The 23,480-nt window shown below is 39.8% G+C and overlaps 1 protein-coding gene across 3 annotated transcripts; it reads left to right on the forward strand.

Annotated features, from left to right (window-relative positions):
* The first annotated feature begins 998 nt into the window (after positions 1-998).
* On the forward strand, positions 999-20,583 carry LOC103452351 (phospholipid-transporting ATPase 3). Of its 3 annotated transcripts, none has more exons than XM_070810483.1 (27): positions 999-1,419; positions 2,235-2,300; positions 2,729-2,790; positions 3,184-3,265; positions 3,467-3,577; positions 4,642-4,719; positions 4,873-4,969; positions 5,148-5,254; positions 5,603-5,668; positions 6,014-6,135; positions 6,260-6,365; positions 6,470-6,547; positions 6,644-6,760; positions 7,242-7,391; positions 7,506-7,610; positions 16,302-16,444; positions 16,771-16,872; positions 16,984-17,047; positions 17,137-17,349; positions 17,581-17,746; positions 17,854-17,933; positions 18,041-18,280; positions 18,800-19,021; positions 19,102-19,269; positions 19,405-19,755; positions 19,844-19,950; positions 20,052-20,583. In XM_070810483.1, exons 1-27 carry the CDS (start codon positions 1,246-1,248, stop codon positions 20,347-20,349), a joined length of 3,675 nt encoding a protein of 1,224 aa, XP_070666584.1. In that variant the 5' UTR covers positions 999-1,245; the 3' UTR covers positions 20,350-20,583. The 3 variants fall into 3 exon arrangements, with proteins under 3 accessions (XP_070666584.1, XP_070666586.1, XP_070666585.1); XM_070810484.1 differs by having other exon boundaries at positions 1,073-1,419; positions 4,670-4,719; XM_070810485.1 differs by lacking the exons at positions 19,844-19,950; positions 20,052-20,583 and having other exon boundaries at positions 1,002-1,419; positions 19,392-19,754.
* Positions 20,584-23,480: the final 2,897 nt, after the last annotated feature.

Raw genomic sequence — 23,480 nt, forward strand, 5'->3', positions numbered from 1 at the left:
GTCGACTTCAATTAGGAGATCGTCCTCGTCGACTCCTCCACAACGCTGTTCACTCACAGCTTCAACAATTACCTTTATTGACCTTGGATTCCATAGGCATCGTTTCTATCTCTGTCCTTTCACCCATCTCTTGTTCATCCTCTCTCACTTACACACCGACAAAATCACATCGAGAAACACCACCATCTTTTCCGGCGATAACTAGACTCGGATTCGGATTCAATTTTGGCATTGTGGACTTGCCTAGATTTTCCAGATTGCACCGCTTACAGGAGACTGATCTTCGTATTTCTGCAAATTAGGAGAGCCTAGATTGCCCAGACGGAGAAGATGAGGAAGAAAAATGCACTGAGACGGGTGAGAGAGATTGAGGAACAACCCATCAAAGACAACATAGTCACAACGTTGACGTCTTCAGAATCCATGGAGATGAAAATAAAAAAGAAGAAGACAGAGCAAAAAAAATAAAAACTAAGAAAATTGGGGTAGCGGGGGAGACTTGGAGAGAGATTTTTTTGGTTTTTGAAAAAGTGTAGTCAATGCAGAGGGAGAAAATAAAGGAGAAAGACTCAAGAGAGAGTATTAATAAATAAAATTATTATTCTTTATTTTTTGCCAAATATAAATTAAATTATTCTTATTTTACATTGAATATCACGCATTTTTGTCATTTGACATAATCATAGTAGTTTTATATAAAAGTTTACCAAACACTTTTACACTTAAAAGAAATTTTATAAAATAAAAATTTACAAAACACTCAACTACTTTATTTTACAACTGTTTATTCTCATATCATAGCAGAATCAATTTTTTTTTTAAAAAGCACGACAATACCAAACTAGCCCTCGTTCAATCCGAACCAGGTCCTGCTTTGCGCTTTATAGTATTGACCCTCCAAACACCACGCTCTCTCACTCGCGCGTCGAGTCACAGTTCCTCTCCTTGTTTCCCCACCGGTCACCATATCTAGAAAGCCGCCAGATCTCGCCACACGCGCACAGAGTACTCGCGCTGTGGAAATTACCCAATTCGCGGTCTACAAGAAAAAGAAAAAAAAGGGAGGAAAAATGAAAGCATGTTTGAGGGGCCGTTGAATAGCGCATGCACTTCCTCTGGCACCGTACGACGAAGCGTTTTGAACCACCGTTTACCGCCGAGAAATAGGGGAGGAGACGATTGAGGGGCTGATCGGAGAGTATTCGTTGGAAGAGACTCGTCGTTTGAGTTCCGATCGGGCCGAAGATGAGTGGATGGAATCGGTCCTCGAGAGGAGCGAGGCTGGGCGGTGGTCGCAATTCGAGTTTGCCGCCCGGGAGCACGTCGACGGTTCGACTCGGAAGAGTCCAGCCACAGGCGCCGGGTCACCGCACGATTTTCTGCAACGATCGCGAGCATAACATTCCCGTCAGATTCCCGGTTGGTGACTCGAATTTTGTCTACCTTTTGTTGTCTTATTCTCCGTTTACTCATTTTTTAATTTTTCTGTTTGGTTGCTGAGAAAATATGGCGGAATTTAGAATGATCATTGGAATTGAAATGTTGGATTATTAATTTATCCTCCAGGAATATTGGAACTTCACTGACGTATTTCGATAACGTCCGTTTCTTTACCTTTCGTTATTTTTTCTTTCTGTTGAATTAGTTGCGGTTAATTATTGTTGGTTTTTGGTGGATAGTGTGGTATTGAAGAGATTGTAACGGAAAAAAAATTCAATAAAAATGCTTTTTATGCTAAATGAAGCTTCCTCATGGTTCTAAGGAAGGACAAATGTTCATAAAAATCACAATGCTGTTGTGGAAGTAAATTTAAGCTCCTTTGAGTGTTCCTGCTTTTTTAATTAATTAATACAATTGTTAAAATTTGCAAACAACAAAAAGGAATATGAATAGGCGAGAAAGATTATCAGCCTGTATAGAAGCATCAATGTGGGTAAACTCGTTGTTGTCGATTGAGTCATAGTGTTATACTTTATAGATTGTTAGCTGCCCAATTTTCATCTGGATCGTAGAACAGAAGATTAGGATATGGCCTTCTCAGAATCTAGAATATGTTTGTATTGTAGCACAGTGGATGTTTTCAGGATTTTGTTTTACCTCCACCACGTGCCATCAACAGGTTTATTAGTATAAACGTGTAGGATATGTAATCTATGTTCTGTTATCTGCCACTTTAAATCTTACTTCATTTTGTTTGTATTCGGTTTTAATTATTATGCGTTCAATTGTTCCAGGGGAATTCTATATCGACTACAAAGTACAACTTCATTACATTTTTGCCGAAAGGACTCTTTGAACAGGTAATTCATGGGCCTTCAAACTACGTAGATGAATATGATTATATTAGAATTTAAAATTATTATATGATTCGGTGCGGCAATTTCTGACCCAACCTAATGACAAGTTGGAACCAGAGCTTGTGTTCTAAATCTTATTATGGTTGTTTTGGTGTACTGAAAATTAGACTGGATGGATAAGAAAAGTTTATAGGAATGCATTCCCTTGGTAGATAAAGTTGGAAATCTTAAAATTAAGGGCAATTTCAATGCATTTGATTTTAGTTTTCAATCAACCTGCTTGCTGATGCAGTTCGAAGCTTATCTGATTTTTTTGTGACGAAGTGTAGGAATATCATTTTGCTATGCGTTATGCATAAACAAATTGACTAGAGTTGCCAATACCTATGATTTTATTTTGTCATGGTCCTGAGAAATTGTTACACTGACAGTTCAGGCGGGTAGCTAACCTCTACTTTCTGACGATCTCAATTCTATCAACAACGCCAATCAGGTATGTTGACTTTATTTGGTTTGGTACTTGTTTTGTAAGGTCTTAACAAGAAAACGTGTATGAAGTGGAAAACGCACCTCAGTAGAGGAGATGCCAATGTTATTTTATTTATTTTTCGCATTCAGTTACACACATTTTTAAGTGGAAGTCTGTTTAAGTTTCTGAAAATAAAAAAGAGATGACTGCACCCTATTTTTCTTCAGTTTGGGTTCTTTGATTTGTTATTAACACACTTACGTGCACTTTGGAAATATTGCTTACAAATTTGCTTTGGCATCTCTGAATATGAAAGGGTACTGACTTCAATTGGTTTACCTCTAATAAATTAATTTATAATAATAATAATTGTTACAATTCTAAGCATAACGTTTTCAAGTATGTCTAATATTGCAGTCCTGTGCATCCTGTAACCAATGTGGTCCCTCTGAGTTTGGTGCTTTTTGTTTCTCTTGTTAAGGAAGCATTTGAGGATTGGGTGAGTACCAGTCTGCCTATTATATCATGCAACCTTGATTTTTAGCATAACCTTTTTTGTTTTTCTGTATTGCCAATATCAACCTTTTCTCTCTGTGATAGCTGCGGTGTGAAGTTTTATCTATCACTTATGCAGTTAAGTATGAAAGCAAGGACGAATGATTAACTATGTACCTTTTTATTTTGAATTTATGTTAAACAGAAGCGCTTCCAGAATGATATGACCATAAATAATGCTTCTGTTGATGTCTTGCAAGATCAGAAATGGGAAAGTATTCCCTGGAAAAAGTTGCAGGTTGGAGATATTGTCAGGGTGAGTGTACTGCTTGCTTATGTTTCCTTATGGATATGCATTTGATGTGCCATAATATGATATAGGCACTTCTATAAGGTTATTGTGTTATGCTGTAACATGGATATTGGTTGTAACTCCTGTGGATGATGATGGTTGTTGTATGTTGTAAAACCTTACCCACCCAACCCTGGGGCAGGAAAAAAATTCCCATTTATCATATAAACATTTGAGTATCATGTCGTTTTCACCTTATGGTGCATCTATTCATTTTCTGCTGATTGTTTTTCTCCAGTTTGTCATATTATTCATTTATCTTCTATTCCCATCATTTTTTATGGCCCATTTGCCTGCCATTGTGATAGAACTTTAAAGGCTTGTGAATTATCGTATCCGAGCTTCCTTCATTAAAGACTTTGCTTTGTATTGGGAGGTTTTGCTATGTCATATGATGTTTTGAGATTTTTCTATGGATAAACAAGTCTCCATGATTATTGGCGCTTTTTACAACCCAGTTCTGTGGGAGTTGATTTTTCTTTGTGGCAACAAGGGTGGTGGGAGATAGAAACTACTCAGTGCTTTAGTCCAGCTGATGCATGGTCTTGTTGGCATGTAGATGATGTGTGCGTAAATAATTATGCAATAGTTGAATTGGCACTATAGAGCAATAGAGATTGTTGCTATTGGAGAGGTATTGTCATGTTGATGATGTGGCCAAACATGATCATACGATAGTTGAATTGGTTGGAAGTTCTCTTGAATGGTAACTCTTCAATGTGATGACGTGTTTAAATAAACTTGGTCCTGTGATGGCTAAGAAGGTTGGAAATTCCCATTACAACTAACTTTCATTTCTCCCCCCTGCTGCCCAAAGTTTTAGAAACATGGAATTGAGTAATGCTTTATATGGTCATGATGATTTTTTTCTAGCAATCAGAAGATAATTGATTCATATTGTCTTGGATGTTGGCTGTCTTTCTTTTAAACGTTTGAATTGTTCTGTTGTACATTTGCATGTTGTTTCCATTAAAAAAAAGAATGTTATCTGGCACTACCTAGAAGCTGATGTTTTGTATTGGTTTTAGATTAAGCAGAACGGATATTTCCCTGCAGATCTGCTTTTTCTTGCTGGTACAAACCCAGATGGTGTCTGCTACATTGAGGTTCTTGATTCTTTCATATCTTTTAGTTTTTGAATATTCAGTCATGCATGTTTAACATGGATGGAGTCACCATTTTTTGAAATAAATAATAAGTAAATTTTTGTTTTGTTTTGTTTTGTTTTGTTTTTTTTTTGTTTTTTTTTTGGGTAACAGACTGCAAATTTGGATGGGGAAACTAATTTGAAGATCAGAAAAGCATTAGAAAAGACTTGGGATTACTCGACTCCTGACAAAGCATCTGAATTCAAAGGTTTAGTATTTCCTGTTAACCTGCTGTTCAGCAAGTCTTTAGAATTGTACATTCACATACTTGAGTGTGCTTCAAACAATGATCCAAGTAATCTTGTTAAATGCGATGGGTATGAAATTTGATTGCTAAATTGACAAGTCATTTGTTGCGGTTGTGATGAATGTTTAATTCATTGCAGGAGAAGTGCAGTGTGAACAACCTAACAATTCATTGTACACCTACACTGGAAATCTCATTATTGACAAGCAGACATTACCTCTATCTCCAAACCAAATTCTGCTGCGAGTATGATATGTCTTTTTGTTTCTCAGTATTGGAATTTATTTTAGAACGTGATTTTAATAGCTTCTCATGGATTTTGCGCCCATTTTTTCAATGTAAAGTTACTCTTGCAGCTGATTAAAATGGTCTATGTATTACTATCTTGCATTTCAATTTTCTATGGAACTAGTTGGTGTGCATGAATTTTTTTTCTTCACTAATAGTTATAGAATTGTGAATTATGTTAATCTTTGTATTATTGATCCGTAATGGTCTTGTATTGTTTGTTTGATTTGATTTCGACTCTTGTATCGACTTGTGAAACTGACCTGGGAAACTCATTGGAATTGGGACTTTGCTATGTTTTTACAGGGTTGCAGTCTCAGGAATACTGAGTACATTGTTGCGACTGTTATATTTACAGGTCATGAAACCAAGGTATGTTGTCATGAAGTGGAGTAAATTAAATGCCTCTATTTTTAACTCCCACCCTTTATGTTTACATATGTAGAGTGTAGTAAACATGAATTCTTGGATTAGTTTCCCTCTTTGTCTGTCAGTAGATGTTTGTGACTTGGATTCTCTTTATGTTTACATATGTTTACTTCAGTAGATGTTTGTGACTTGGATTCTCTTTCAGAAAAAGTACTTTTGTGCTATTGTCTTACACATGCTTCTTTTACTTGTCCTATTCCTCTTATTCTATTGGTACCTCCCTCTTGCTTTTGTATTTTCTGTCCATACTTGCGAACTATTGATAATTTTCTATTTTGGTTATTGCAGGTTATGATGAATGCCATGAATGTTCCTTCGAAAAGAAGTACACTGGAGAGGAAACTTGACAAACTTATACTCGCGCTTTTTGCTTTTCTCTTTATGTTGTGTTTGATTGGAGCTATCGGCAGGTATGAGAATATGCTATCCAGTAATTTGATTATGTATTTTCCTTTGGAATTTATATTACCACTCAAATTCTTTACATAATTTTTCCGCATCATGATGATGTTTCTGGTTTATGTAATTCTATAGTGGTGTATTCATCAACCGCAAGTACTACTACTTAGGTCTCTGGGGAAAAAAGAGCGGCGACTCAGCAATTGCATACAGCTCGTTTGACCCTAATAACCGTTTTCTGGTAACATTCTTGCTTCAGCAGAACAATTGCTGTAGAGTAGATTTCTTTTAATCGATTCATGCTGTACTATTTCTTTTTGCTTATGTTGTTTATTGGTCTTATAGGTTATCATTCTGACGATGTTTACCCTCATTACTCTGTACTCAACAATAATCCCTATTTCTCTTTATGTTTCCATTGAGGCAAGTTTCTTTGCTCGACGCTGCATCTACCTGCTACTTAAATATTCACTTTTTGATGGGTTGAAAATTCTATTAAAATTATTTTATCTATTGCAGATGATCAAATTTATCCAGTCTACCCAATATATCAATAATGACTTGCGTATGTACCATGTCGAAAGCAATACCCCTGCCTTGGCTAGGACGTCAAATTTGAATGAAGAACTTGGACAGGTAAGTTAATCCCATATTGGCATTTTAATTGTGGAGCGCAAGGTTTTTTCTCACTAATTTATTCTAGGAAAAACAATTATTTGTTTACTATTTTCGTTTACTTTATATTGTTATATTACAATTTATCATAGTTAGTAAAATACGGAACGGGTATATTACGTGAAAAGAACGTAATTGTATTATTCAGCAACTTTGTGAAAATAACGTGGTTTAAACATGAAAAGTACGTACGTACATGTATAATACGTGTATTGTATGTTGGAGTTTTAAAAAACATGCAATTCAACGAATAATTAATAGGTGTTTGAAAAAAGGAATTTGTTTTTTTTTTTTTAAATACGGACGTACTTGTATACACCAATTTACTGAAAGATTTACATTGTTTTAGTATCCCAGAGGAATGTTTATTGAAATCTCTATCAATTTGCTCTTATAATGCTTTTGTTGAGGGTGACAACTTGACAGTCTATTCTTTGGTCAGGTGGAATACATTTTTTCTGATAAAACTGGAACCCTAACAAGAAACTTGATGGAGTTCTTTAAGTGTTCAATTGGAGGGGAGGTCTATGGAACTGGTATCACTGAAATTGAAAGGGGAATAGCAGAGCGGAATGGTATAAAACTTGTTGAGGTATATTTCACTCTCTGTGTGTGTACATATATATATATATATATAAATGGTATAATTATGTTAGATATGAAATGAAAAAATCTTCCTCTTAATGAAATTATGATTTCACTACAGGGTTACAATTCAGGCAACGCAGCCCATGAGAAGGGATTCAACTTTGATGATCCTAAGCTTATGCGAGGAGGTTGGAGGAATGAGCCTAATCCTGATCTTTGTAAGGTAGATTTTTTTATTTGCTAGAAGTATAATGAAAACTCCGCCTATGTCTTACATGGCCGGTCCCAAGCCCGGATAAAGGAGGAGGGGGAGGGCGTCAGGTAGTCGACAGCCGGCACTCCATGATCACGTCGAATCCTTATGAAAATGAATCCAGAACAAAATCGCGCTAAAGCTAGGGCGTCACCCGTAAGTGGCGCGCTGTGTGGCCTGAGCACAGTGATAAGTGAGCAAGGGTCGCTGCATCTCCATCGGCACCCGGATGCAGTGTTAAATGAGCAAGGGGGCCATAGAAACTTCTTTTCGAACGACTCCACTCAAAGTTGTTTGGGAGCATATGCTCCTATCAACTTTACCCGGGACACACAAAAGAAGTACTTTGATCCTATTAGACGGGGGAGGGTGAAGAAGCTAGGACAGAAGGGTAGAGTTCAAGAGAGCAAAATGCGTTTAGGAACGTGGAATATAGGAACCTTAACGGGAAAATCTATGGAAGTAGTGAAAGTTATGGTGAGGAGAAGGATAAATATTATGTGCCTACAAGAAACTAAGTGGGTTGGTAGTAAGGCAAAGGATCTAGAAAACTCAGGGTTTAAACTTTGGTATTCGGGCACAAATAGAACGAGAAACGGTGTTGGCATCATCGTGGACAAGACCTTGGTACAAGATGTTGTAGATGTCAAGAGGGTAGGAGATAGAATCATGGCAATCAAGATTGTAATAGGACAAGAACTTATCAATGTGATTAGTGCGTACGCACCTCAAGTAGGGTTGGATACGAGTTCGAAGGAGAAATTTTGGGAAGATCTTGGAGACTTGGTGCAAGGAATTGCTCAGACGGAGAAGTTATTTATAGGAGGAGATTTAAATGGACACGTGGGCAGGGAGACAGGCAACTATGGAGGTTTTCATGGTGGCCATGGTTTTGGGGAGAGAAACGAGGATGGGGAAGCTATCTTGGATTTTGCAATGGCATATGATCTCTTCTTAGCCAACACCTTCTTTAAGAAGAGAGAAGAACATGTGATCACCTACAAGAGTGGGTCGTCAAAAACACAAATAGATTTTCTTCTAATGAGGAAAGGGGATCGTATAACTTGTAAGGATTGCAAAGTTATACCAGGAGAGAGCGTGGCTAATCAACATCGCTTGTTGGTGATGGATGTACATATCAAAAGAGTAAGACAAAAGAACAAGACTTGGAAGTGCCCAAGGACTAGATGGTGGAATCTAAAAGAAGAAAAACAAGTCATTTTCAAAGAGAAGGTAATCACCCAATGTGTGTGGGATAGAGAGGGGGAAGCTAGCCAAATGTGGGATTCCATGGCTAGTTGTATCCGAAAAGTAGCAAAAGAGGTATTAGGAGAGTCCAAGGGCTTTGCCCCACACCAAAAGGAATCTTGGTGGTGGAATGAGGAGGTACAAACAAAGGTGAAGGCTAAGAAGGAATGTTGTAAAGCCTTATACAAGGAGAGGACCGATGAAAATGGTGAAAAGTATAGAAAAGCGAAGCAAGAGGCGAAAAAAGCTGTCAGAGAAGCTAAGTTAGCGGCTTACGACGATATGTATAAACGACTAGATACCAAAGAAGGAGAGTTGGATATCTATAAACTATCTAGAGCAAGGGAAAAGAAGACAAGGGACCTAAACCAAGTGAGGTGCATCAAGGATGAGGATGGAAAGGTTCTTGCTACAGAGAACGCGGTTAAAGACAGATGGAGAGGTTATTTTCATAATCTTTTCAATGAAGGACATGAAATGAGTGATTCTTTAGGGGAGTTGAGTAACTCAGAAGAGTGTAGAAACTACTCTTTTTATCGTCGAATCCGGAAGGAAGAAGTGGTTGTAGCTTTGAAGAAGATGAAGCATAAAAAAGCAATAGGCCCAGACAATATACCAATCGAAGTGTGGAAACTTTTGGGAGAGACAGGTATAACATGGCTCACTGACCTTTTCAATAGGATTTTGAAAACGAAGAAGATGCCAAATGAGTGGCGAACGAGCACTTTGGTGCCTATCTACAAGAACAAGGGCGACGTACAAAATTGCATGAACTATAGGGGTATTAAGCTAATGAGTCATACAATGAAGCTCTGGGAGAGAGTCATTGAGCATAGATTGAGGCAAGAGACACGGGTTTCGGACAACCAATTCGGGTTCATGCCAGGGCGCTCAACCATGGAGGCAATCTATCTCTTACGAAGATTGATGGAAAGATATAGAGATGGGAAAAAGGATTTACACATGGTCTTTATAGATTTGGAAAAAGCGTATGATAGGGTCCCAAGAGACATTCTTTGGAGGATTTTAGAGAAGAAAGGAGTACGAGTAGCATATATCCAAGCTATAAAGGATATGTATGAAGGAGCAAAGACTGCCGTAAGAACTCATGAAGGACAAACCGAAAGCTTCCCCATAACTGTAGGATTGCATCAAGGCTCATCCTTAAGTCCTTACCTTTTTGCGTTGGTAATGGATGAGTTAACAGGACATATTCAAGATGATATTCCTTGGTGTATGCTTTTCGCAGACGATATAGTGTTGATAGATGAAACTCAGGAAGGGGTAAATGCAAAGCTTAACCTTTGGAGAGAAGTGTTGGAATCTAAAGGTCTTCGCCTAAGCCGATCAAAGACAGAATATATGGAGTGCAAGTTCAGTGCAAATGGAGGCCAAAACGAGTTAGGGGTGAGGATCGGAGATCAAGAAATACCAAAAAGCGACCGTTTTCGTTACCTAGGATCTATCTTGCAAAAGAACGGAGAATTAGATGGAGATCTCAACCATAGAATACAAGCTGGATGGATGAAGTGGAAGAGTGCATCCGGTGTGTTGTGTGACCGCCGTATGCCATTGAAGCTCAAGGGAAAATTTTATAGGACGGCAATAAGGCCGGCGATGCTGTATGGCACAGAATGTTGGGCGGTGAAACATCAACACGTACACAAAATGGGTGTAGCGGAGATGAGGATGCTTCGTTGGATGTGTGGGCACACGAGAAAGGATAAGATTAGGAATGAGGATATCCGGGGTAAAGTAGGAGTAGCCGAAATTGAAGGAAAGATGAGAGAAAATCGGTTACGGTGGTTTGGACATGTGCAAAGAAGGCCTACTGACGCTCCGATTAGAAGATGCGACTATGGGACAGAGGTTCAGGGCCGAAGGGGTAGAGGAAGACCTAGGAAAACTTTGGAAGAGACTCTAAGAAAAGACTTAGAGTACTTGGATCTAACGGAGGACATGACACAGGATCGAGCACAATGGCGTTCTAAGATTCATATAGCCGATCCCACTCAGTGACTTGGATTTTCCAAGTCTCCAATCGAGAAGTTTTCCTCACTCGGGAAATTAAGGGAACACTACCCCAACCTACATGCTCCACTCAGAAAGCTTCAACATACAAGCTTCAACAAAAGAAAATTCAAAGAACTTAGCGAAGAAGGCTTTGGTGTATTTAACACAATACGTTGAAATGAAGGAAAGCTTATTTATTGATATCCCCGATCAGCTACAAATATGTACATATACATGAGTCAAAATAAACACACAAGACGGAGCCTTCACAAAGGTTGCTTAGGAGAAGTCTCAGCAGTCGGTAGAGCCCCAGAAAGAGAAGGCACCGGAGGGGGATCATTTGGAGCCTCAGTACTGGACTGAACCCTAGAAGGAGGAGGCATCAGAGGTTGATCATTCGGAGCTTCATTACGCGGTACAGCCCCAGAAGACGAAGGCAATAAATGCCTTTGGAACAAACCCACAAATCTCTGATGATCAAGTAAAACCTGACCATCAGTTTCCTTCATCTGGTCAAGCTTCCTCTTCATGTTTGTAGCATAGTCATGTGCGAGCCGGTGCAACTGTTTATTCTCATGCTTGAGCCCTCTAATCTCCTGTTTGAGACTCATCACTTCAGCCGCCAAGGATTCAACTTGGCGGGTTCGAGCAAATAGGCGTTGGGCCATATTAGACACAGAACCTGCACACTGAACACTGAGAGCCAGCGAATCCTTAACAGCTAACTCATCAGACCGTTTGGAAAGTAGTCTGTTATCTTTGGGAGTGAGAAGGTTCCTGGCCACCACCGCAGCGGTCATATCATTCTTCATCACGGAATCCCCAACGGTAAGAGGACCAGTAGGGGAGACGAAGGATGGGCGCCATATGTTGTCTGGAGAAGGCGGGGCTGCCTCTTCAACAAGGTTCAAGTCAAAACGACGGTCGGAGGGGCCAGACATTTTCAAAGGTGTTGAAGAGAGAAGAGGTCGGACAAATCAAGATCTTAGAAGTGCAAGAATGAAGCTTCTATTGGTGGAGATTCAAGTGTGCTTTGGAACTTAATGTCAGCCTCTATAAAAATCTGCACTCGATGGAGCTTCGGAAATCGAAGAGGCGCCTGCTCAGAAATCGAAGAGGCGTTTGCTTTCTCAAAAGCTGGGCTGCTTAGAGATCACGAGGGTTGATCTCAGAAATCGAAGAGGCGTTTGCTTTCTCAAAAGTTGGGCTGCTCAAAGACCACGAAGGCCGATCTCAGAAATCGAAGAGGCGCTCGCTTTCTCAAAAGCTGGGCTCCCCAGAGACCACGAGGGCCGATCTCAGAAATCGAAGAGGCACCTACTTTTCCAGCCTTGTCAGCACCCGTCACACGCACACTCAGCTTTGCAGAAATTATGGGCATTCTGTCGAAGACTTCTGGGGAAGTAGAAAACACATGAATCTTACTGTTCAATCACCCACTTCCCACACGCAACAATAGCTCATGGGTACCACAGATAACTTTGCCAAAGTTCTTTGCCAAAGTTGAGCACGTGAAGCTTGCAGCTCCCACTACATCGCTCTGACCAAGAAGGGTAAAAGAATAGCAAAGAAACAGCACTAACAAAGTTTAGACCCATAAATTTTGAAGGTCTAGCTACCATATTATTACCCACAAGGGTAAAGGAACAGTACCACTGCTGGATAATTGGAAAGTCCCTGTGTGTCAACCTCTGTGCTTCGTGGCAAGGTAGACTAGCAAACATGCCCAACCTTTACTCACATTCGAGAAAACACTCCCAATAAGATTGCTTGCTCCAAAATCGAAGAGGCACCGTCCTCCGAATCTCGAGAGCCAGACTCCCAACATGACTACTTTCTTAAAAATCGAAGAGAGGGTAAAGGAACAGTACCATTGCTGGATAATTGGAAAGTCCCTGTGTGTCAACCTCTGTGCTTCGTGGCAAGGTAGACTAGCAAACATGCCCAACCTTTACTCACATTCGAGAAAACACTCCCAACAAGATTGCTTGCTCCAAAATCGAAGAGGCACCGCCCTCTGAATCTCGAGAGCCAGACTCCCAACGTGATTACTTTCTCAAAAATCGAAGAGACACTGCTCCCCGAATCTTCGAGAGCCAGACCCCCAGCATGATTGCTTTCTCAAAAATCGATGAGGCATCGTCCTCCGAATCAATCGAAGAGGCGCTCGCTTTCTCAAAAGCTGGGCTGCTCAGAGACCACGAGGGCCGATCTCAGAAATCGAAGAGGCACCTACTTTTCTAGCCTTGTCAGCACCTGTCACACGCACACTCAGCTTTGCAGAAATTATGGGCATTCTGTCGAAGACTTCTGGTGAAGTAGAAAGCACATGAATCTTACTGTTCAATCACCCACTTCCCACACGCAACAATAGCTCATGGGTACCACAGATAACTTTGCCAAAGTTCTCTGCCAAAGTTGAGCACGTGAAGCTTGCAGCTCCCACTACATCGCTCTGACCAAGAAAGGTAAAAGAATAGCAAAGAAACAGCACTAACAAAGTTTAGACACATAAATTTTGAAGGTCTAGCTACCATATTATTACCACAAGGGTAAAGGAACAGTACCACTGCTGGATAATTGGAAAGTCCCTGTGTGTCAACCTCTGTGCTTCGTGACAAGGTAGACTAGCAAACATGCCCAACCTTTACTCACTTTCGAGAAAACACTCCCAACAAGATTGCTTGCTCCAAAATCGAAGAGGCACCGTCCTCCGAATCTCGAGAGCCAGACTCCCAACATGACTACTTTCTCAAAAGCGAAGAGAGGGTAAAGGAACAGTACCATTGCTGGATAATTGGAAAGTCTGTGTGTGTCAACCTTTGTGCTTCGTGGCAAGGTAGACTAGCAAACATGCCCAACCTTTACTCACATTCGAGACAACACTCCCAACAGGATTGCTTGCTCCAAAATCGAAGAGGCACCGCCCTACGAATCTCGAGAGCCAGACTCCCAACATGATTACTTCCTCAAAAATCGAAGAGACACTGCTCTACGAATCTCGAGAGCCAGACCCCCAGCATGATTGCTTTCTCAAAAATCGAAGAGGCATCGTTCTCCGAATCTCGAGAGCCAGATACCACAGACCACTTTTTCAAAGTGCTCTGACAGAGTTAAAACATGTGAAACTGGCAGCTCCCACTACCGTGCTATGACCAAGCAGGGTAAAGGAATAGCATTACTACTTCTTGTTAGGGAGACTCCTATATATGTCGACCTCCATCCCCAACGGACAGGCAGACCTGCAAAAATGCTTAACCCTTCATCATATCTGAGAGGGCACTCCCAACGAAGGCTTTCGAAATATTCAGCTTTCTTTCCCCCCGATAATACCTCTGCAAACAAGCTATACTAGAGCAAGAATATCTCATATCATCAGGGTTAAAAGCAAGAGTATCCCATATCATGCTTTTTCCCTGTCTTTTCCTTTGGCCTTGTTTTTACCTGCAAGACAAGGAGAAAGAGAGCAATCAGTCAGCACTTGGATCAAGCTTCCAGCCAGGAACTGACTGCCTGGAACCCCTTACCTGATTACTTACCTGGCATTGCTCTCGAGTACTCATCTTCAACATCTTATGTTTCCAGGGAAGATTCCGCATCTGCTTGAGGAACAGATAGGGCAAGTGCGAAGGATACAAGGAAGCATGTGGAGACAAGCGTAACAGCACACGTGCCGATACACCCATTACTCTGTCAAAAGCAAAAGTATCCCATATCAGCAGGGTGGAACGTACTCTAGATTTGATGGACTTGTTTTGACCCTCAAATTCTTCAGTCGGCCTTATACTCTGGAGGAAACCAGAAAACCCTCCAGCTCAGTTCAAGAATAAGCCTGTGGAAAGTTACTTCTTCAAAAGCAAAAGTATCTCATATCATCTCTTCTCATTTTTCTTCTCTTTATCCTTCATGCTGCTGCAAGATGGGGAGAAGGTGAACAATCAGTCGGAGCTCTGATTGCTTACCTTGTCTGTCACCTCTTTCAGCAGACCCCCTAGCTCGGCGACTTGGAGGACTCCTACTACATGGTTTGTATCGCGCTTGACCAAGCCTGAGACTACAAGTAAGCTTCAAGTGAAATTGATACATTACCTTGTGCATCCCCACCAGTTAAAGATACCACCCCTGGATGGAGGAAGAGTACTTCCAGAGAAGATGCCACATCTACCTATGAGACAGATAAGGCAAGTCAAGACGACACCACACTCCGATACTTAGAAATTTCGTGATTACGAGATCATTCTCCCACAATATTTCCTAATGTCATTTGTACTAAATCATTCACTTGTACTCACTAAAGGAGAGCTTGAACCTATGTACTTGTGTAAACCCTTCACAATTAATGAGAACTCTTCTATTCCGTGGACGTAGCCAATCTGGGTGAACCACGTACATCTTGTGTTTGCTTTCCTATCTCTATCCATTTATATACTTATCCACACTAATGACCGGAGCAATCTAGCGAAGATCACAAAAAGCGACCGTTTTCGCTACCTAGGATCTATCTTGCAAGAGAACGGAGAATTAGATGGAGATCTCAACCATAGAATACGAGCTGGATGGATGAAGTGTAAGAGTGCATCCGGCGTGTTGTGTGACCGTCGTAGGCCACTGAAGCTCAAGGGAAAATTTTATAGGACGGCAATAAGGCCAGCGATGTTGTATGGCATAGAATGTTGGGCGGTGAAGCATCAACACGTACACAAAATGGGTGTAGCGGAGATGAGGATGCTTCGTGGGATGTGTGGGCACACGAGAAAGGATAAGATTGGGAATGAGGATATCCGAGGTAAAGTAGGAGTAGCCGAAATTGTAGGAAAGATGAGAGAAAATCGGCTCCGATGATTTGGACATGTGCAAAGAAGGCCGACTGACGCTCCGGTTCGAAGATGTGACTACGGGACAGAGGTTCAGGGCCAAAGGGGTAGAGGAAGACCTAGGAAAACTTTGGAAGAGACTCTAAGAAAAGACTTAGAGTACTTGGATCTAACGGAGGACATGACACAAAACCGAGCGCAATGGCGTTCTAGGATTCATATAGCCGACCCCACTTAGTGGGAAAAGGCTTTGTTGTTGTTGTTGTTGTAGAAGTATAATGAAATATCTTCATCATTACTGTGGAGTGGAGCTACATGTAGCATGCTCAATGTTGGAAGTTCTTTTTCTCCTTTTGTTTTGGGGGATTATGATAGCTGTTTGGGCTCTGTTGTAGTTTTTCTCCTTGCCATCTTGTTTTATGGTCTTTATGGTCTATGGAAGTTTATTTTCTTTGAGCGAATTCCATACAGAATTATTCTTGCGACAACTGAATTAGTGTATCTCTGATTCTCTGACATATCATGAAGGCATATCATAAATTCTTAGCTTTGATACTTTTATTGATAGTTTTTGTTCTATTGGTAGGAATTCTTCAGATGCCTTGCTATATGTCACACAGTGCTTCCTGAGGGTGAAGAGTCCCCAGAAAAAATCACATATCAAGCTGCATCCCCTGATGAGTCTGCTTTGGTAATTGCTGCAAAGAACTTTGGCTTCTTCTTTCACAGGTATACACTTCTCATTTCTGTCCTATTGACTGGGATTGCTATTTGTCATACTTGTCTATATTTTAAGCCACATAGTGACAGATGTGTGAAGGGAGGTTCGGTTTGGTCACATCAGATAACACCAAACTATTTTTATTTGATCCATGAATTTGTTTCCATCTGATCTATATTTCAAGTGTTTGAATTGCGTCTTTTTTTTTTCTATTTTTTTGTGTGCTAATAATGTTGCTCTCCATTCTTTTTTCTGGTTCTGCTAGAAGTGCCTTGAGAGAGCTGTTATCAATTAGTCCAGCTTATTTAAGGTTGATATCTTCCTTTTTTCTCAGACGTACACCGACGACGATATATATTCGTGAATCTCACACTGAGAAAATCGGTACAGTTCAAGGTGTGTCTTACGAGATTCTCAATGTGCTTGAATTTAATAGGTGGGTTATGTCCTCGAACACATTTGTTCACTTTTATTTTTTGGGCCATGGTACTTTTATAATTTCAGGGTTGATTGACTAACATTTATTACATATCTGTTGCTTAACTAGTACAAGGAAGCGTCAGTCTGTTGTATGCCGTTACACAGATGGCAGGCTTGTTTTGTACTGCAAGGTAATAGCTTATTGGGCTTTTATATTTGATGAAATTGCTGAGCAGTTGGCAAATAAATTGACATTAAGTCAGGAACCTGTTATTGACAGGGTGCTGATAATGTAATCTACGAGAGATTGGCTGATGGACAAGATGATTTGAAAAAAGTATCTAGGGAACACTTGGAATTATTTGGATCTGCTGGATTACGTACTCTTTGCTTGGCCTGTAGAGATTTAAGTCCTGATACATATGAAAGCTGGAATGAGAAATTTATTCAGGCTAAATCCTCACTACGGGACCGTGAAAAGAAGTTGGATGAGGTATGTTCTGTTGAATCTGGTTTTGGTAGTAAAGGGGTGTGACTTTCTAGATTTGGCGTGAACTGTTATAACTTCATTAGCTTTATTTCTTCGAGTTGTTTTCTGTTTTATTCTTCTATGATCCATTTTGTTTTTGTTTTACCAACCCCCGCCCCCTCCTCTCTCTTTCAGTGTTTATTTTTAGTGATGTTAATGTTCAATCATTGCAAAATTATTTTGAAATCAATGAAGGTGGCAGAAATTATAGAGAAAGATCTCATTTTGATTGGATGCACTGCCATCGAAGATAAGCTTCAAGAAGGAGTCCCAAATTGCATAGAGACTCTATCAAGAGCTGGTATTAAGATTTGGGTGCTAACAGGGGACAAGATGGAAACTGCAATAAATATAGCTTATGGTGAGTGGTATCTTATGAGAGCTGGTGCTTCTTTATTCCCTTCACATTCTCTCTCTCTCTCTCTCTCTGTGATAACATTATCTTTTGTTTTCTTAAATTTGCTGCAGCATGTAATTTGATCAACAATGAAATGAAACAGTTTATTATCAGTTCAGAAACTGATGTGATTAGGGAAGTTGAGGACAGGGTAAGCAAAAAATATATAGCTTGCACGTTTAGCCTGTACATACATTAAAAATCACTATCAGCCACAATAATTGCCGTTTGCATAATACGTTCTGATTCTGGCGTTAGGGAGACCAAATGGAAATTGCACGTGTCATTAAAGAAGAAGTCAAAAAAGACCTAAAAAGGTGCCTCGAGGAAGCGCAAAACTATCTTCACAGTGTGTCTGCACCAAAACTAGCACTTGTAATAGATGGGAAGTGCTTGATGTATGCCTTAGACCCCAGTCTACGAGTGACGCTACTCAACTTGAGCTTGAATTGTAACTCAGTTGTTTGCTGTCGAGTTTCTCCTTTGCAGAAAGCACAGGTGAGTTTCCAATGGATTTCAACTCTTAACATTATGTGTTTTAGTAATAAGTCTATGAAGTCAAGAACCTTTATGCATTTCTGTTTTATGAATCATGTGTTGGGCTACTCCCTATATCGCCAATTAGTTTTATGGTGGATCCTCAACTTCTTCATGGTATCAGAGCAGGTTGTTTTATGCGTGAAGTCAAATGGCCACACGTGCTCCATTTCACCTGAGTTGTGTTGTTCGTTAGGCTTGGAAATTCACCACACGTGAGGGGGGCATGTTGAGAATGAATCCCACATTGATGAGAGGAGGGACCTTGCATGTGCTTATAATTAGTTGGGCTCTACCCATATTGGCAATTGGTTTCATGGTGGAACCCCAACTTCGTCAAGAATATCTTCACAAGAGAAGCATTAGGAAACTAGTTTTTGTTCTTAAAATTTTGACTGTCTAATATATATAATATTTAGAAGTTTCATATTTTAAAAGTGAAATTATGTAGTTCACTTGAAGCATTGCCACTGTCTTCAGGTGACAAGTATGGTAAAAAAGGGTGCAAAGAAGATAACACTGAGCATTGGTGATGGTGCCAATGATGTGAGCATGATCCAAGCTGCTCATGTTGGCGTTGGAATAAGTGGGCAAGAAGGAATGCAAGCAGTGATGGCTAGTGATTTTGCTATTGCCCAGTTCCGCTTTCTTACTGATTTATTGCTTGTGCATGGACGGTGGTCATATATTAGATTATGCAAGGTATGGATTTCTTGCAACTTCCAAAACTTTAACATCTGTAGGGTGGTTACGAGTTTGACAAATCTTATTGCATTTTTCAGGTTGTTACATACTTCTTTTACAAGAATCTTACATTCACGTTGACTCAATTTTGGTTCACCTTTCAAACTGGATTTTCTGGTCAAAGATTCTACGATGATTGGTTTCAGTCATTGTATAATGTCATATTCACAGCCTTGCCTGTAATCATCGTTGGGCTTTTTGACAAGGTATCATATCTGTCCACGCACTCAATAATGCCATTTATTTTTAAATTGCGTCTGGGAGAATTATTATTTGGGCGTTGCTTTTTTAGTGGATGAGGCGTATAAACTTTTTTTATGAGTGTCAGCTTTCTTTATCAGGATGTCAGTGCAGCCCTCTCCAAGAAGTACCCTGAACTATACAGGGAGGGAATAAGAAATGCCTTTTTCAAATGGAGGGTTGTGGCAATATGGGCTTTCTTCTCCGTTTACCAATCTTTAATCTTCTATTATTTTGTAACTTCCTCAAGTGATCGTGGTCAAAATTCATCCGGAAAGATGTTTGGACTTTGGGATGTCAGCACAATGGCCTTTACTTGTGTTGTAGTGACCGTCAACTTTCGTTTGCTTATGATGTGCAATTCAATCACAAGGTGGCATTATATTAGTGTTGGAGGAAGCCTCGCAGCATGGTTTATATTCATCTTCATATATTGTATCATAGACCAGAAGGTGGGTATTCTTATGTTCGTATTTGGTTTGTTCTTTTGAGTTTTTTATCGAAATATTTGAGATATTAAATTATTTATTTTTATTGCAGAGAAATCTTTATTACGTCATATATGTCCTGATGAGTACCTTCTATTTCTACCTGACACTTCTTCTAGTCCCAGTTTTTGCACTTTTTGGCGACTTCGTTTACCAAGGGTAAGAAAATGAGATCTCTGTTGCAATCTGCAGCTTTTCAATAGGTACGGGTTGGTTTTCCATTTATCATTGATGAAATAACCGATGGTTTTTTTATCCAGGATCCAGAGATGGTTCTTTCCTTTCGATTATCAGATAATTCAGGAAATTCACAGGCATGAGCCCGAAGGTAGAAGCAGGGATGATTTACTGGAAATCGGAAACCAGCTCACCCCAGCTGAGGCCAGGAGCTTTGCCGTAGCGCAACTCCCTCGGGAGGTATCAAAACACACAGGGTTTGCTTTTGACTCTCCTGGATACGAATCATTTTTTGCTTCCCAGCTGGGAGTCCATGCCCCTCAAAAAGCATGGGATGTCGCTCGGAGAGCCAGCTTGAAAAGAACAGCGAAAAAGAAATAAACTGGATTGAGAAGATTCTTGTATAAATTATCATTTTGACGTTGAGGCGTAGGAAAATTTGTAATTAGCCCCGTGCCGTATCACCCGTAGTTCTAGCTCTTTTGATATATATCCAGTATCTGTTTTTACGTCTTCAGAAACTGTAGTGGTATATCCAGGTTGTACATTTACATGATTTAAATCAACTTAGTGAAGAGCATTCTCTTCCAGTGTAAGAGAAACCACATTTCGACCGTTTTTCGCTGTTGATGACGAAGTGTTTTCTCGCTCGAGGTCGAGGTTGTATATTCGTCCCACATTTTTGTGATGTGAGCTGTAAGAAGCCCTAACTTATAACTTCTGTCAATTGATTGCGATAATGTTCAAGGTTTTTGCCTCATTCTTCAATGTGCGCTGGCTCGATAATGTAGTTTGGCTTAAAATGGAAATTTCAATCAAAATAAGTAGTAGATCAAGGGGCACTATCAAAGTGTTTTTCGACAAAAGCATAATGGAGGGGAGGGGAGAATCGAATACAAGACCTCGGGTGCAGAAGCTCGGGCACAAAAGGATACCTACCAGCCTGTTTTAAGTTCATAGATACAAGAACCACAACCAACTCAACGACAGAAAGACAAGAGAGAGCACTACGAAGCAAGAAAAATTACTCTCCATCGTATAATGATAATCTTTGTTCACTTGTTTTGGTTTCTTGAACTGTTTCTTCATCTGCACAAGAACTAGATTCAGAAGCGCTTCCTTCTTTTTCAAGAGTGCAGGTGCAGTCGCCTTCTTCAACGAGCCGCGGCCAGTTTTTCTGACAAGGATTGCTGGCATTCATTTAATGACTCTTCATCTCCCTCATACTCATCATCACCTTCACAGACAAAATGAATCCCCCACTTTTCAGCCGCCTTTCATCGATGGCGGATCTCTCCTCGTCACATGTAGCTTATAACCATCTTTTAACTGCAAAACGGTACCAAGCGATCCCCAATCGGGTACCAGCAGGTCTTTATTCGTGTTTGGTTCTCCCAGTAAGCTCAATGCTGAAGTGAGGTAGGAAAATCCACTACGAGGGAGTTCTTCTCTTGTGTCATCTGGTACTTGCTGGTTGAGAGAGACTACAACGCCTATGATCACGCTTTTGCGAACGCGGGTTTTCTTTCGGAGAATGTAACCACACCTTGAGACAACCAGTCTGGTATCTTGTTTCCTGGCATGCTAAGGTTCCGTAGTTTCCTCAAGTAGCTCTGCAACAAAAGATTTCAAACCGATGACGACTTAGTTACACTTTTCATACGTGTGCGTATATGTGTGTAGAGAGAGAGAGAGAGGACCTTAGCGAGTCTTTTCTTAACAACCGAGGAGCAAGCATTGCAACCACTCGTATACAACCTCACCAAGGATTTCAAGCACTCAAGGCCCCGAGTTTCGCAGGTTTGAAATATCAGAGATACTTTCTAATGAGGTGCAGTTTGCAACTTTTACCTCTTCCAAACTCGAAGGAACCGGAGGAAGAGACTTGAGAGTGTGAAAGTCTAAGCACAATTAGTATTGCACCCTAACCTTTCATTCCTAAATAGTAACATAAACCAATGAGAAAGTAGAGAAAAGGCATATATATCCAACTTCCAATTATATAGTTAATCATAAGATTGTTGACATCTAAACAGTCGCAAAGGAAGAATTGAATGATGGAAGAAATGATTAATTTTATCTAAGAGACATTTTGAAAGCGCTCCCTGATCAACTAAAACTTTAGACTAAAACTTTATGTGTTTAAAATTTTTAATTCAAATCTCCAAATCTTAGTGCACAATGCAACGTCTTTTTTTTTTTTTCATTTCAAATTTTTTTTTTATATTAATTAAAGCAATTAAATCTAACAAAAATTGTTTTGAAAAAATCTAACAAATTATGAAATTTAATATTAATTCCACAATTAAATCTAGCCATGCTTAAGTAGCATGCTTCAGAATAAAGAGAACAAAATAATAGCTTTGGAGGGGTTTTGTTTGTGATGTTCCATGCATATTGATTTATCGAGCCAGAAACATATATCGAATAAGTGAGAAACATTTCACTAATTAAGTTCTCGTGTACAAATCCATAAAATAACAAAAATAAAAATAACTAAAGAATTAGCCTGAATAATACAGGCGCCAACCATATATATAGGCCAATTGGCATGGCTTTTATGTCTATAGTGGATGAAACGACGTACGTAAACAAAATTTGAGATTCGATGAAACTACGTACGTAAACAAAATTTGTGATACAATACATATTATTATTTAATTATAGTGTCTACCTTTGCTGGACAGCTGGTTCAGATTACCAAGGGCATGAATGAAGGAATTGGATCTGTTCCGAACCTTAGTGTCCAGAGTTTAAAGATCAATTCATCTGGATCGCTGATTGGTGTGTAAAAGAAATCAGAACCGTTAATTTTATGTAGTGAGCCAGAAAAATGAGTTAATGAAAACCGTTGAATTGAATTTGTGCGGTCCAGATGAATTGATTTCTAAACTTCGGACACTAAGGTCGGATTCATTCCATAAACTGAAAGTTGTGATTTGACAGAACATCATTTTCAATGATCACCAAGTTGACTGATTTTGCTTTTAAAATTCCTAATTTCATCATAAGTTCCTACAGTAAATATTGTAGTATCTAGAAGCTCTTGTTCATCGATTTCTACTATTTAGGTCGAATTTGTTTACTTTCCGACGTCGGGATAAATGGTGCAATTGTTTTTTTTTTTTCAGGGAAGGAAAAGATTTACAACAAGAAGCTCTTAGGGCAAGCAAATTTATAAAAATTCCAGAATCAAATACAACGCGCCTCAACATAAAGATTATGCCACCACAAATGATCAACAAAAGATGTTTGCCACTTTTTAGCCAGTGCGTCAATCACAAAAATTAACTTCGCAGAACATATGATAGAATGAAATATTGGAAACAGCAAGCAAATAACTTTTGGACGTTGGACACCAAAGTCCTAAGTTGCGAGGGGATAGAAGAGGTCCCATTCAAAGCATTAAGAAGGAATTTAGAATCCCCCTCCACCTCCAAGCAAGAGAAACCACGATCATGAGGAGTCTTAAGACCATCAAGGAGAGCTTGACCTTCAGCAAAAAGAATATT

The sequence above is a fragment of the Malus domestica genome, chromosome 13, assembly GCF_042453785.1.
Source record: "Malus domestica chromosome 13, GDT2T_hap1".
Classification (NCBI taxonomy): Eukaryota; Viridiplantae; Streptophyta; class Magnoliopsida; order Rosales; family Rosaceae; genus Malus; species Malus domestica.

Excerpts from the sequence above, each read along its gene's own strand:
- LOC103452351 (XM_070810483.1), top strand. The coding sequence starts at position 1,246 with ATGAGTGGATGGAATCGGTCCTCGAGAGGAGCGAGGCTGGGCGGTGGT. Across the intron at positions 17,350-17,580 it reads GTGAAAAGAAGTTGGATGAG|GTGGCAGAAATTATAGAGAA; the intron begins GTATGTTCTGTT and ends AAATCAATGAAG. Across the intron at positions 17,934-18,040 it reads TTAGGGAAGTTGAGGACAGG|GGAGACCAAATGGAAATTGC; the intron begins GTAAGCAAAAAA and ends TTCTGGCGTTAG.